The 15,463-nt window shown below is 40.9% G+C and overlaps 1 protein-coding gene and 1 long non-coding RNA gene across 3 annotated transcripts; one reads left to right on the forward strand and one right to left on the reverse strand.

Moving 5' to 3' along the window:
• Positions 1 to 103: 103 nt before the first annotated feature.
• LOC125991605 (growth arrest-specific protein 7) lies at positions 104 to 15,447 on the forward strand. 2 transcript variants are annotated; one of them, XM_049759678.1, is made up of 15 exons: positions 104 to 262; positions 369 to 510; positions 4,455 to 4,572; positions 7,033 to 7,110; positions 7,512 to 7,600; positions 8,332 to 8,385; positions 9,658 to 9,747; positions 10,741 to 10,856; positions 11,069 to 11,143; positions 12,378 to 12,456; positions 12,932 to 13,060; positions 13,150 to 13,273; positions 14,167 to 14,246; positions 14,306 to 14,404; positions 14,474 to 15,447. In XM_049759678.1, exons 2-15 carry the CDS (start codon positions 412 to 414, stop codon positions 14,585 to 14,587), a joined length of 1,344 nt encoding a protein of 447 aa, XP_049615635.1. In that variant the 5' UTR covers positions 104 to 262; positions 369 to 411; the 3' UTR covers positions 14,588 to 15,447. The 2 variants fall into 2 exon arrangements, with proteins under 2 accessions (XP_049615635.1, XP_049615634.1); XM_049759677.2 differs by having other exon boundaries at positions 119 to 510.
• Positions 1,851 to 9,663, reverse strand: LOC125991611 (uncharacterized). Its single transcript, XR_007489400.1, has 4 exons — positions 9,128 to 9,663; positions 4,607 to 4,698; positions 3,693 to 3,838; positions 1,851 to 3,102 (listed from the first exon to the last, which is right to left on the reverse strand). It is a non-coding gene; the product is annotated as an uncharacterized lncRNA (long non-coding RNA).
• Positions 15,448 to 15,463: the final 16 nt, after the last annotated feature.

The raw sequence follows: 15,463 nt of genomic DNA on the forward strand, positions 1-15,463 counted from the left end.
TTTTAAAGCTTTTATTTTTTAGTTTCTCATTTTCTGGGTTTTATTTTGAAGTCGTTCTTGGTTTCCTGTTTGCTCTTCTTCCCTTCACGCGACTTGACATTTAAGCTTTGTGGCCTGAAACGGAGCGCTCAGGCAAGTAAGCATCGCGCAGCAGAGCAGCGCGGCGCGGTGCGGTGCGGTGCGGGGTGTACTGAGCGTGACCACCCTGCAACCTGTTCATCTACTTTTAACAAGTTTCACAACAAACTGTCATTCTTCCGAGGTGCGGACCTTTGCCGACAACTTTGGCATCAGGCAGCTTGTGTCTGAAAACTTTTGCTTTTCCGGGCGATGTCTGGATCATACTGCAAAACTTTGTACCCGTTCAGTGGAGATCAGCACCAGCAGGGACTGAGCTTCGATGCCGGGGAGATGATCATGGTGCTTCAGTCTCTGCCTGGAGGCTGGTGGGAAGGAGAGAAAGATGGAACCCGAGGATGGTTTCCTTCAAGTTATGTCCAGGTGCTGGAGGTAAGATATATATATTTTAATTATACTCAACATCTAAACTTGCAACACAATTGTAAAATATTGCACAAATAAAAATTCAAAATCATTTCAATTAGGTCGACTCGTTTAACAAATGGCAGCCACTAAAAGAAAAAGTCAGCATGAAGTGACACATGCATGAATGACTAGGTTCCCCGTGCTGTGTTGATCAAATTGGGTGAAACTTCTTCCAGGGACTGGCATCTTGCTGAGTGGCCGCTCGCCCGCCCGCACGTACGCACACTTCCTCATTCCATTCGCATTCCATTCAAATTCTCAGGTCTCCTCTGAGTGCGCGTGAATGCACTGGCTGCTCTCGTTCCTCATGGTCAGCTCCTCACTTGAAATGTGGGCGCCTACATTCTTGAAAGTGTACCCTGAAATTAACTCACGATGTAGTTGTGGAGTTTGGGCCAATACGAGTGAGCAACAAAAATAAAAATATTGTGGAAGCTGTGCAAACAATCACAGCACCACTACAGCATGCCATGCACTCACAACCGTTTTATGATTAGATTAAGGAAGAAAAATCACTTTTAAGCTCCATCCATCCATGCATGCATCCGCCCATCCATCCATCCGAAAATTATCTATAATATCAGAATTTGCCATTTTTTAAATAAATGTATTGATGAATTGGTTCATTATTATAAAATCATTGTGAACTCTCCGTGCTTTCACAGTATCTTTGACTGAAACTGTGGTTGGATATTTGTGATGTTTGAATAAAGTTTCACCTTTGAATGACTCACGCAGCTTTTGTTCATTGAACGGAAACTAACTTAAAATTAACTCTTGGCAAAGGGAAAGATTGGCTCTTATCATGCAGATGGTTGAAGTTTGGAGTTGACATTTTGTTACTTTATGACTGCACCAAGATTTTAAACATTGTCATGAGTAGGTGTGCCCAAACTTGTGAGCAGTGAGCTAGTTGCATAAAAAAAAAAAGTCCTCAGTGCTAACGTCACATCCAAAATCATCACACAAATACATACAGTAAATAGAAACGAGGTGGTGAAATGTTTGGCTGTGACACATCCTCTTTCCAACTTGGCCTCAAACTAAAGAACACATTTAAGGTTTTCACATATCTTGTGGTAAAACTGTCAGTGAGTACCTCGGGACAATTTGCTTTGCATCTTCCCAGCACGTAGTTGCTACTAACTGGAGAAAAAAAGCCTTTTGTGTTGTGGTAACAGTCCGAAAGCTTTAAATTGTGAGAAATTTTAGCTACCAATTTGAGGTTTTTGAGGTGAAATGAACATTTTTTTTTGTATACTGGAAGCATGTCACTGTTTCTATTTTGAGTTGTGTTTTGGAAAAAAAAAAAAAAAAAACATTAGCTCAGAGTAATTATAGTGATTTTCATTTGGCCTAGCTAGCTTTACTATTTCATTCCTCATGATGCAAATGAAATATATCCTAAATAATATCCTCCTAACAATTGCTCATTACTACTATTTTACTCTTATTATGATTTACTATCCTGTTGCTTCAATGTCAATAGTAACTAGCCTAACGGCAAAGTGTCCCAATATTTTCTTCGACTTTCATGGAATGATTATGGTTATTCTGTTCTTGGATTATTTCCATATTGTAAATTAGGGAAATGGGTGGTAACAAAATGGTCATTGTAAGGACTTGCCTACATGCACGCACGCATGCACGCACACAAGACCTTAAGCAGACAATGGCAGCAGTTAGTGTGCGCATATGTGCATGCACTGAACAGTGTCAATGTCTCCTCCAGTTTCTCAAGTCTCCCACATTTCCCTAATGCATAAATCCAAGTAAAGATAGTATCGGAAAGCCTTGTTGTTCTTCCCCCCTTCCAAACACTCATTATCCTTCGCTCGTTCCTGTTCTATCTCGGGTACATTTGTCAGGCAGCTTAGTGGCTCAGTGTATGTGTGAGAAATTTCTCCCTGGCTGGATTTTTCATGAGGTCTTGACTCTTGCTGAGCGATCCCAAAGGAGTTGGGAACTCTGTGTGTGCTCCAAAGAGTGCTTACAGTACAGGGCCTGCTTATGGCGGTGGTGATGATGGAGTTATGACTCCCTTGAGGGACTGTGTGGGAGTTTGTGCGAGGAGAGTGTTGGCTTGTTTTGTATCGGCCGTCATGTTTTTTTTCAGCTGACGTGTGCATTTCTTTTTTTTTTCTTTTCACATTGTGATAATGTTATTTGAAAAGAACAGCCTCTGGAATACACATGGGACAACTCAAGTCAATGTAAATTACAAGCAATGCTCTTGAAGTCTTTTTTAAACGGCAAACTATTACTCAACAATTTAATTGATTTATTTATGGCACTCTTGCATCCATACCTGTCACCTAACATGAGGCTTGTTCATTCAATGAGCCGATCTATTGACAATTTGGACTGCTGAGTTTGCTTATTCATCCTCCTCCACACAGCCAGTGATCAGGTGGTCTGACTGTCTTTTACCAAAAACCATGTGACCAATAGTGACGGTGACACAGATGATGACAGTTGGGACAGTGTGACTCACCTCTTCAGGACAATGGCGCAAAGTCTGTCCTCAGACGTTACTAACCTGCTGATGAGTCAACACTGAAAAGAAAGAAACGAAATGAAAAAGTTTAGTTGTTGCTCAAGGTTGGAGTTTTTTGTCAACTGGTTACGCCAGTGTCAATTGGGTCACGTCATCATTACGTGCAACAATGTTGAGGAGGTTTTGTGGCGTTAGATGAAAGACAAAGAAGAGTACCATCATGTTTGAATGTTTAATTCTTTTGTGTGGGTTTTTCTTAGAGAATGGATTTTTGTCTTCATTAGAATGTCTTTGGACACATTTGAGTTAAGTTAATTAGTTGTCCTGTGATGACGACCATTGCATTTAACACAAAAGTCGAATTCAAATGACAATGATAAGAAATGCAGAATCAAATAGCTTGCATTGCTTGCTCATAGCAGTCCTGATTGTTGTGGTTGCTTCTCAGTCTGTGCAGAAGGATGAGTGCGTTTGCCACAGGCTTTTCTGGCATGCTGTGAATGTGGAGCCAAAGGCACTTTTGTTCCGTTATAGAACTTTAACCATCTGGAATGGTGCATTATTTAATGTCGCATATGCTGGGACAAGAATGCTCCAAGATTTGACACGACCTGCCACCACTAAAGTCTTTCTTATATGCTGGACTCACAGAGTTTGGTTCAATCCTGGAAGGAATCCCCAGGCAAATTAGACAGACATCTTCACATAGTCAGATGTCAATAACCTTCAGGAATTGCTGCCTAAAATCCATGCTGTTCAAGCCACCGCCGGATGGCCACCATCTGTGGCCGAAAGCTGTAGAAGAACAATCCTGGGCTTTAGTCACTAATACTGAACATGTGACATCAATGATACAAGCAGGAAATATAGAGAATGCTCAAGCATGTTTTGTGGGATGTCAGAATACATTTAAATACATCAATAAAATTAAATTAAATGTTTGGATTTTCCTTAAAGCCAACTGTTTTCAGTCAACATGAATAAATCATTTGGCCTCACTGTCCTAATACTTTTGGAGGCGAGTGTTGCTGATAATCTTTTGACATGAGAGAGCAATGCCATTTAGTGGACTGTCAATGATCTCTGCACTTTTTCAAGTCCCTCTGCACAATATCTTTACAATGGGCTCTTTCTTCCTCTTCTGTATTCCTGCTAACCATTTGCAGATGGATGCAGTTTGCCTTCTTTTTGTCCTTTGCGTTCTATGGCCGGATTTGCTCGTTTGTACATTATGTAGCAGCAGGACGCTCTTTGCTCTGATGTCATTGCTTGCTTGCTTGCTTGTAAAATGAATGAGGAAATTAAAACCATATAACATTTTTGTATCTCCTGGGAGGCTATAACATTTGTCTGGACAATATTGCTGCTTAAATCCTTCTGCTTATTTATATTCCTTCTTCTGTTTTCACAGAGAACGGCATCGTTAAGTCAGCTTCCGCTGGAGGATCTGAAAGAGCCTCTGCCTCCTCACTGGAAGTGCTACATGTCTCCACAAGGGCGGCGATACTATGTGAACACCATGAGCAATGGTATGAATATATCAGAAAAATAAAGAAGGCTCACCTGTTTTCTGAGTTTGATCATATGACATTCGCGAGCTGAGCCACGATTGGTCGCTCGTTACCTGAGCCCTGAGAAATGGTGATGGCCGCCACCTAAGATGGATAAAAACAGGTTCATTCATAGCCCACTAAGTGTATTATTATTGCTAGTGGGGCAATTGATGTGCCATGGATGCAATAAAAATGTGTTACAAATCACTTTTAGGTCACTTTATTGTTACGTATTGCTTGGTTAAAGCGAAACGACTAGCAAGAAAATATTACGCAAACTGGTGGTGTGACAATTGAGGATGTTGGCCTTGACCGCAGCTTACGGAAAGATTAAAACACAGTTGCTGATGAGTGATAGTTTCCCTAGCAACTGTTTTTTTGTTTTGTATCATTTCTAAAGAGCAGAGCAAAACAGATGAAACCACAAAGATTGTTCAACCACAGAAAGCAATGCCTGGGGTTAGAAAATACGTACCTATTCTATTATCAACCACCACAGTTAACCACCCCTTTAAAAGCAAAAATCTTAATATGCTGCTTATTGTTGCTTGAGGCGTAAGAGGACATCCTACATGTGTAACCACATCTGTGGATTTGATTTGACATCAGAGCATAACCACTTTCCCACAAAGCTGTTACCATCTTGTTTGTGTCTGATCATGTTTCCAGCGGTCAAATTGTGGCCAGGACTGAATCTAAAATTAGCCGAGCTAGGGCTCATAACAGAGAGGAGTCACTCGTCCTAATCCTCTTTTCGTTTTACTCACATGAACTTTGGTGCTTAATGTGATGATTGTTTTACAAAGTCCAGACTTTGGAATCCTGAGAACTCATATTATTATATACAGGAATATTTAACATTTTAAGTCAAAACTGTGTCATATCATGTAACATTTTATCAAAATGAAATTAAAAAAAAAAGTACGCCATTCAAGTTGCATCTAAAATTTAAAGCACCATTATGTATGATATCATATGAGATAGCGATATATGCAGACAAACTTTAAATTACATAAGGAAATTTCAATTCAGCTGGCATCAGAGGGTTAACATTGCAAAGAGGCGTGTTTAAAGAGTGCAGTAAGCATTCTACACACACACGCACACAGCCTTATATTTACAACTAAAGTAAAAATACATTATGATCTATTCTCATAAGAGCTTTTTACTGAGGAGACCAGACTGCACTGCAGGTGTGGACTTCTTTTCAAATGCACAACTCTTATCTGATGACATTCTTTGTGAACAATAAGCATTTATAGCATGTCTGCTATTTTCTCTGGCCTCTTTTCATTACGCTGCGATATGCAGCATGATCAGATACTGTCCTGTGTGCGTGCGTGTGTGTGTGTGTCTGGGTGCCATAGTAACGGAACTACATGCGTAGGCGAGGGCAGTGTGTCCTTGTTCTGTGTTTTGGAGGTTTTTCCCTTCCTGTGTTGCTGGGTGCTACAGTTCTTACCAGCAGTCTTTTGAGAGTCTCCACTCATCCCTGTCTGACCAGTGGGAAATTACATGCGCATGACTAACACCAAGGAAAATAACCAAGTGATTCTGAAAAATTGCCCAATGTGTAGGAGGAAGTGTGTGGGTGTGTGTGAACCAACATATACAGGTTGTGGTCAGACCGCAGAGGTGAGACACTAAGCCATCTTTTTTAGCCCACTTTTTGATATCCTAACTCATTCATGCAAAGAGAAAAAGCTTATTCATGTGCTGCATGCTTTCGTTTCTATTTTGAATCTGCATAATTAAGGCTCCTTTCTGGTGTCAAAAGAGGCTGGCAGGAAATGAGCCATGTGATACACAATTTAGATGCTTTCGACTTGCGGTGACGAGGAAGTTGATGAGATTTACTGCTGATGATGCGGCATTTATAAAGCTGGCAGGCTTCATAAAAAATCATCCAAATGACTAGAAATCATTTCGCCTGGTTTTAATTGTCCATTCCTGTTGTGGATTTGAGCCGAGAGCTGTGCTTTCTGCTCATGGTTCATCAAATTGCAAAGCAGGCCTTTTCTCCTTCAGCTAGCTGCCAGTTTTTCACTCCATGCGTGTCATTTAAGGAGATGGGCTTGGCCCAACTGCCTCCTCTGTTCAACAGCACCCCATAGAAGCCGGGCCAACCCAAAAGGCCCAAATTAAATAAGAGTTCTTTTTTTTACACGTCGCCTTTTGTTTTCTTTTTTTCTTTTCGCATTCTGACACTGAAGGCTAATTTTGATGGATCCTGTGGTGAGAATGGACCTGTGCAGAAAAACAAAGAGCACTTATGAGTCCAAGTGCAGGAAAATCTGGATGTATGATTGTACTTCTGGGGAGCTTGATAAAAAAAAAAAGTGTTTTTCTATTTTATACATTTATTTTAAAGAAGCATTAAACAGTTACCTCCATGTAACCATTTTTATAAAAGTGTTCTTGTTGTATTTTCATCAGAGACAACATGGGAGAGACCCTCCAGTGTTCCAGGGACTCCCAAATCATCCTTTCGCCACAAGAGCTCCCTTCCTGCAGGTTGGCTATTTTATATGGCTTGGAATCATTTATCAGTGCAACTTCCTCATCTTTTAGCAATCCCAGGCTACAAATTCTCCTCAAATTCCACAGTGGCACAAAGAATCCTTTCATTCACACCACACACATCCAAACAGACACTTCCTGGAACTAATTTTATCTGTAGCTTCAATTGCAGAACTAAAGACCCCTTTGTCACTCTTTTGGCTCTATCTGTCTATCTATCCACCTAAAGTCTGACAAAGACAGAGCCTGGGAGGATTCGAACATGTTTCCAACTCAACCACTGAAAGTTGCTCTCATTTATATCTATCAGCTCCATTGGAAAAAAAAAAAAAACGTCATTCATATACATCGTGTCATGCTTGTCAAATTATAAAAGAATCGACTTGTCGCCGCAGTGAACGGGTTTCACTCAGACGAGAGCCCCTTGCATCACATGGAACTTCCACACAGCAATATGATCCGGAAAGGCAGCACTGAGCAACAGGTAAAACACCACACTACTATATATCAAAGTCAGGAAAAGTAGTTCCGAAAATGGCTTTTCCTAACTTCTTGTACGCGGCACTCGGCTATAATTACAGATGAACTCGGAAGCTTATGCTTGATGCTAAAGATAATGACGTGTAATGTTTTTCCACATTAAAAATCCCTTTCCTGGCCGAGATGCTGACAGCAATTAAAAGTAGATTAATCCCGCCTCCACTATCTGTTCCTGTGATCATAATTAACAAGGCAATGTGGGAGCAGCAACAGCAGCAGCACTTTCAGAAGATCCACCCACCACTTTCTTTCTTTCCTTTGTCCCGTCATATTTACTACTTTCCTGCCCGTCACACCTAAACACAACAAAATATGAAGTACAACTCAAGCATCAGCATTAGAAAGAAATAAACTTGATTGCAGCCTTTGAAATCATCTTCTTTTCCAATACTGTATTTGGCGCTTTCGCAACAGCTGTTGCAAAGTAGAATTTATGAGCGAGAACACAAACCCCACATGGACACTCAAACACAAAGCTGTGCTGCACTGTCTTCACTTCTCTGCACACACACACACACTTCCTCACATCATGCATACACAGCAGCAGGAGCAGAGTAAGAGCTCCACATTGGAAAGGAAAGGAAAGGCGCTAGAACAACTGTATGAGAGTGTGGAGTAGTCATGTCTGACATGGAAGATGCTGGCTTTGACGGACCGTCCTTCCTTTCTCCTCAGAGCCCGGGACCAACGTCGCCCACCAGGAGACAGAACAAGGAGACCACAGTGACGGTGAGTGGGAACACTTTCCAACAACTACCTTCAGTAGACATCAAAGATCTCATTTACTATCAAGCGGGGACTACATTTCCAGTTTGAAGGAAAAAAAAAAAATGCTGATATTCCTGGTGGGATCTTTCTTTCCACCCACCATTATAGCTGTGGTACATCACCTGTGTGAGCAATTTTTCAGAATATGAAAAAGCAGGAAGACTCATTTTTAGATTCATTATACATCAGTGGAATTTCTTTCTCGTCTTTTCGTTCAAACAAGATCCGAGTTTACGGAAACAAAAAGAAACGTATTGAAGACTTGGGTTGAAGCTACAAATCTGAGTCAGAAGGTCCTTTGATGTAACAGACACGGCAGTAAATCAGTAGGACTTTGGTTCTGAAACACCGCATGTGCATCAAACAGACTCCATGTGGTCAGTCCACTTAGTAAAAGCCCAAAGGGTTTACGTCACTAAACGCCCGTCTTACCTAACACGCTGTCAACAACTAAACAATATACACATATATTTCTACTATTAAGATAGCAATGGAAAAAAATCAATCATGGAATGACAGGCCAAACTTGATTCTGTATGTTGCTTGTTTCATTTAGTACTCGAGCTGGAGTCTCGTGACCTAGTTTGAACTCTAATGTTCTGCACCTTTCTGTCTGACAGTTTGTTCAAATTCAGAATTGTATGACTGCAGGGGCGTTTGACATTTCTGTTGGTTCCCACCAAGCACAGCAGTGAAATATTACCTTTGTTGTCATGGGATCTGACTTCATCCATCCCCTCACAGACAAGTGCTTGTTGCTTCAGTTCCATCTGAGGAATTCTTTGGATTTTCTTTTGGCTGGAGGAAACACCCCTGTGGTTCTCTTTAAGGGGGAAAGTGTCAATTATTTTTCCACGCCTGATCATGTAAATCATGTTCACAGCTATATGTTTAAAACAACACGAGTATGACTTACAGTACTTGACCTCTGTGCCCGTTTAGAAGATTTATTTTTCAGGATAAATGAATACAATCCCACTGACACGTTTTGAGCTACACAAACTGAGTGTTTGATCCATAAGATTTTAAGAAATTTATTTTGGCACAATACAATTTTAAGAATTGATTCAATCCAGATGCAAAATTCAGATTAGCCACTTGGCCTAGAGGCTATCATCTTTTTTTGCCCTAATTTGTATTTTCCAAATTGCCCCAACTTTATCCAAGTTGTGTTTGTCTAAATGAGCCATTAATCAAGTCTCTCGCTGTCTCTCCCTCCGTCCCTCCCGACAGATTAATAGTGTGACTTTCCCTTTGCCTGCCTCCATGACAGAACAACAGCTGCTTAAACCAAACGAATGGAGTTACTGTGACTACTTCTGGGTGAGTTCTAAAAAAGTCTCAAGCAAAATCACCATAAACAGACAACATTCCAAACTGTCACTATAAAATCAGCCAACCGCATTTGTTTTACATCTCCCAAGCAGAAACAATCCATTCAACTCTGTTTACATTGCCCGTCTTCCCATTGTTTGACTAAATAACATCCCGTGTGGCCATATATATATAAGCGTATCCTTTCATGTTTTCACCCTGACGACAATCCATGCTGAGAATCAGCGTCGGCTTTAGTGAAATCTCGCCGAGAGGCCGGCCGGCCGGATAATAGATTGCGTCGATCTCTGCTAGCCTCTGTGTGGATCTCCTGCAGTGTAATCTCTACCACGTGTGATGTGTCTATTATGTCTACAAATTGAAGCTGAAACGCATCCGAGTTACATAACATTTCCGAACAGTACCGTATACTAAATTCACTTGCTTCATTTCATTCTGTGCTTGTTGTACACAGTTTATTTTCTTGTAAATCCCTCGATGGGAGCAAACAGGAAAAGTGGAGTCAGCAAAGCCAAGACAAATACTGACCATTTTCAATTTTATTATGTGACGTATATTGCTAAGGGAGAAAAGTAATATGTTGTATGTTTGAAGTTTCGAAGCCAAGTCTTGAAGTTTCTAAGCAACAGTATTTAGCCTAGATTTGAATAAACACCACAAGATTGTTTGATTGCATTGTATTATAATAATAAGGCTCCTCTCTAATTGCCATGGTAACTCCCAAGTCTTCTCGTTGCATGCAGTGTTTACAATTTTTTTCCGCTTCCAACGGCACGGTTAGCGTTGTTTTTGACACCCGTTCAATTTGGCCGTGCCTGCTCCACTTCCAGGAGTTTGCTTTTGATGTTATTCCGCTACCTGTTTGCTTGCTTTGCCACAGATCAAACCACGAAGTACGACGCTGAGGTGTGACATTCTCATGTTTGCCGCTAAGTGTTTGTTCAAAGTGTCTCTTGTGTGCTTGTTTTGTTGACCTTTTAGGCTGATAAGAAAGATCCCCAGGCCAACAGCTACATCAGCGGGTTTGAAGTTTTATTGCAGAAACAACTGAAAGGGAAACAAATGCAGAAAGAGATGGCCGAATTTGTACGAGAGAGGTACCCACAGTCTTTTGAGTCTCATTCCTCTTTTTTTTTTTTAATGTTTCACTCTCAAGTTACCATGAAAACCACACAGTTCCCACATGTGGTTTCCCCTTTTTTTTTGTTTTCTGCTACATCACTGTGTTGCACAACACAGGAAGTGCGTCGTCATTAATTGCACTGTGCAAATGCACAACAGGTAATGAAACTCTTTACTTCTCTCTCAGGATAAAAATAGAGGAGGAATACGCCAAGAACCTTTCCAAACTTGCCCAGATACCTCTAGCAAGCCACGAAGAAGGGTGAGTCAAATCTCCTCTCAGTAGTTGGTTCAAAATAAAGTGAAACTTCCAAAAAGCAGTGTGATAGCATTTCCACTTCAGTCAAAATGCAATATGGAAACCATTAGAGAGGGAGAAAAAAATATTCCTTCCTAAAATGCTCACATCATGCATATAAGACTGAAGATAAACAAGGAGGCTGAAGTGGTGTGGAATTGTTCAATATAGAACCTTGAATGGGTCAGCCCACACTTGCACAATACTTCCATTCTATCTCCCACGAAGGCCAGCTCTGTTGTCAAGAAGGACAAACGCTGTTTTGTTGCTTGCTATTTGCAGCCCAGCACCGCCAGCCTTCATCACTTTTTTTTTTATGCGGTACAAATGTGATCACAAAGAATGTGACCACATTTTATTCCTTCGAATCCTGCAATGCGTCTGTCCAAGCAGAGGACTTGAGTTTGTTATTTTACATGGCAGTAGCTTTACAGCTTTGGTCCTAGGTGATCTTTTCCACCTCCACTGACCTCCACCAGGTGTTTTTTGGTCTTCCTGACTTTCGTTTGACCTTCGGGATTCCAGGATAAGGCCCGCCTGGTGGTGATAAAGTGATGTTTCCTGAGGGTGTTTCCAAGCCACTTTCTCTGTCCTATCTGTGTTTCAAATTGTTTGGTAATGGTCCCCAGTTGTTTATTACTTCTAATCAGGATATTGTTGCTATGTAAAATTCGACAGGTTTTCTTATGTTGTTTTTTCCCCGACTGGACTTTTGGAGTATTATGATTTAGAGATTGGAAGGCACTTCTATTTTATGAGCTTTAAAAATCTTAGGGTGTACTTGTCTTCCACTGAGGAGCAAACTTTGAAACAAGCTGCTTTCCTAAAGTCTTCCACCTCTCACCCCATCATTAATAATCCTTCTTTCTGTCATAACAAATATTTAGCATTGCAAAAAGATGTGCAACATCTTTGCATAATATGCTCATTTATCTTTGAGACACCACAATCATTTGGAAGTTGAGCCATAATGCGGGAACGGCGCACATATCTCATACATCCTAATTATCTGCTGAAGTGCATTTGGACCTCCAGCTCTCCAGATTTACTGGTTAGCGGTGTAGCTGGTGAACTTTTGCACCGGCTCCTCGACTCATCCGCAGCTGCGCGCACTCACCGTCGTCTACGGCACTCCTCCCTTTTCTCGACACTTTCTGCCCATTTTTCGACATAAAAGTCTGTGCGGTCTCTCTCTTAGGACACTTGGGAAGGCGTGGGCCCAATTGAAGAAGAGCCTGGCTGATGAAGCCGAGGTTCACCTGAAGTTCTCCTCAAAAGTATTTGCACTTTTCAAGCTATTCAAGCTGTTGTGGATATTAAAGATAAAATACAGATCTAACCTACAATATATTTTCAATTGACCAAAAAGTTTAACAGACATCTCGAATGTTTAGCTCCAGTTTATACATAAACTCGCAGGGTCTATTGACTTTGACGGTAACACTGTCCGACATTGCAAAAAAAAAAAAAAAAAAATGCTGTAAGGCAATTCGACAGATTATAAACAAAAGACTCATTGAGACTAAATATTTGGCTCAGAGCTGAGTAACATTGAAATAGTTTTTTTCTAATTGTACTGTTAAAGTTTACTTGAAACTTGTTATGCTTTCACCTGTCATGATTCTACTTCATCATTTTTTTTTAGCTTGCTTCAAAAAAACAACAACCAGTTAGCATGTTGTGCACATGGCCATGCATTTGATCCCATTAATTGTTATTATTACTAAAAAGCATACCTCTATTGTGGTTCAGCTGCAGAGTGAAGTGGAGAAACCTTTCCTGAGCTTCAGGGAGAACTTTAAGAAGGACATGAAGAGGTTGGACCATCACATTGCAGATTTACGGAAGCAGCTCGTCGCTCGCTATGCTTCTGTGGAAAAGGTAGATGCAGTTTCACATTGCAGTTCTGCCCAAGTATCAAAATGTCAGCTTTCATTATTTGGATGTTTGCAACCGATGTTTCCCTTTAGGCCCGTAAAACTCTGGCTGACAGACAGAAGGAGCTGGAGTTGAAAACACAGCAGTTGGAGATCAAACTCAATACCAAGACTGAGGAAGATATCAAGAAAGCCCGAAGGAAATCCACTCAAGCAGGTCAGAGTTGGGGAGGGAGGGAGGGCGAGGTCAAATGTAACACCCAGGTGTTTATTTTATGAGCTAGACCAGATGCTTCAACCAAATAGGAATTTTTGCCTGCTCCTTCTGGTGACATAGTGGCAGCAGGCGTTTACTGAATATCATCCACTTTATATAGAGTATATTAAATGGAGGCTGTCTTCTAGCTTTACAAAAAGAATGTCCGTCCAACTTAACATGACTTTGCACATAAGATGCATTTTGAAAAGCATTGCATTCAAGAAGAATGTGAGCTTATTGGGATGAAAAAGCAGATGTCCACTCTCTCTGCCATGTGATGTCATGAGTCGGCCAGGCACCGACCACATGCTGTCACAAACAAGTGTGAAAGCATCCATCCAAATAGACAGAGAACACAGTCTTCCTTCCTTCCCTCCCTCCCTCCTTCCCTCCCTCCTCGATGGCGCTGGCTTATGCAACTGAGGAGAAAAACGGCATCAGTTGTTGATGCTGCTGCTGCTGCTTGCCCGCACTGCACTGCACTGCACTAACTCCAGTGTGACGGAAGAGGAGCAAAGACTCCCATAACAAAGACTCATTATCGTTATCTTGTGCAACGTTTTATGTAAGCTCAGGTTTTCCCAACATCTATTTCGCCACTCATAAGTTTTACTCTACGTACTTCCTCTAATTGGAATCACCTTCTGTATTATTATCATCGGGTTCAATTTATGGAATCCACCCAATCGACACCCATTTTTATAATCTCACGTATATGCACTATACGTAAATAAGTACATGAACTGGATTTTATATTTGATTTGTCTTTCTGAGTTATACAAAATTGGCTTGATCTAATGAAACAAAAGAGTGATTGATATGCTTCTGTCAAATCTTAATTGTGTTTATAGGAGACGAGCTGATGCGTTGTGTGGACCTATACAACCAGTCCCAGTCCAAATGGTTTGAAGAGATGGTCACCACCAGTCTGGTGAGTTTGCGTGTGGACTTCAACTGTTTGGGAATGTAAATAACACATTTTTTCTTCAGGAATTGGAACGGTTGGAGTTGGAGCGAGTGGAAATGATCCGGCAGCACTTGTGTCAGTACACCACATTACGACACGAGACGGACATGTTCAATCAAAGTGTAAGGAGCCATCGACTAGATTTTGTGTGGTCAACAGTCTTACTTAGTCTGCTGCTTCTTTTTGTCCAGACGATGGAGCCAGTGGACAAGCTTTTACAGTGCGTGGATCCTGCCAAAGACAGAGAGCTCTGGGTGCAGGAGAATAAGACTGGAGACATCAGGCCTGTGGACATTGAGATATAAATTAGAAACAAGACAGCTCTGCTCCCCTTGCAAAATCACCAATGATCCCCATATGACTTTGAACAAAGGGTGGGGATGAGAATCTTCCACCGAGAACCTGCTGAGGATGATGATAGTCGGATGAAGGCAACTATTTCTTTATGCACACTAAAATGATGCCAGGACTTTGTCTCAAGGATGAAGAAAGACAGAACAGTGTACATATGTTAGATTGCCCTTTGTCACTGTGTGCTTTTGCTACATGTTCTAATTCTCACCCGTATGACTTCAGAAGTGAAAATGGTTTAACCCATGCTGCTGAGCAAATTGCATTCCGATCGATGAGTCTTGTATCACTGTATTATGACTGAACTGAACTGATTCATACGTAGTACGTCACATGCAGCGCCCTGAGCTCACACTCTTGCTATACGTCTCTCCATGTAGCTCTAAATATTGACAAGACGTTTCAACTGCTGTGCTTTTTGAGGACTGATTTCATTTTGACTACCACTACGTTAGTTGATTCGAATTAGAACGGACACATTATTATGGTTGAAATTGCGTACATTGTACAGTTATAACCACAGCGAGTTTTATCAATCGTTTGTATAATTGTACTCTTGCTACTTTTAGTGTAATATAAGCTTGACAAGGATGTCCAAATCTAAATCTACTTGACATTCCATAGAATTGTAATTACCCAAATGCAGAATAAAAATCTACAAATTGCAAATGAAGAGCCAAATCGGTTCACTAAACGTCAACAGGAAATATTGGGCATTTATTATATGATCAGGGATCATACAATGTACACGTGTGACATGCAATACTGAAGGGGCTCAAGGATGGAAGAAAATGAATAAAAGACAAACTACTCAGTTATTTGTCAACTAA

This window comes from Syngnathus scovelli, chromosome 21, assembly GCF_024217435.2.
Source record: "Syngnathus scovelli strain Florida chromosome 21, RoL_Ssco_1.2, whole genome shotgun sequence".
NCBI classification, from domain to species: domain Eukaryota; kingdom Metazoa; phylum Chordata; class Actinopteri; order Syngnathiformes; family Syngnathidae; genus Syngnathus; species Syngnathus scovelli.

Coding starts and splice junctions, on each gene's coding strand:
- LOC125991605 (XM_049759677.2), top strand. CDS start 331: ATGTCTGGATCATACTGCAAAACTTTGTACCCGTTCAGTGGAGATCAG. Junction 7,601..8,331: donor AAGGCAGCACTGAGCAACAG/GTAAAACACCAC, acceptor CTTTCTCCTCAG/AGCCCGGGACCAACGTCGCC. Junction 9,748..10,740: donor GTTACTGTGACTACTTCTGG/GTGAGTTCTAAA, acceptor TTGACCTTTTAG/GCTGATAAGAAAGATCCCCA.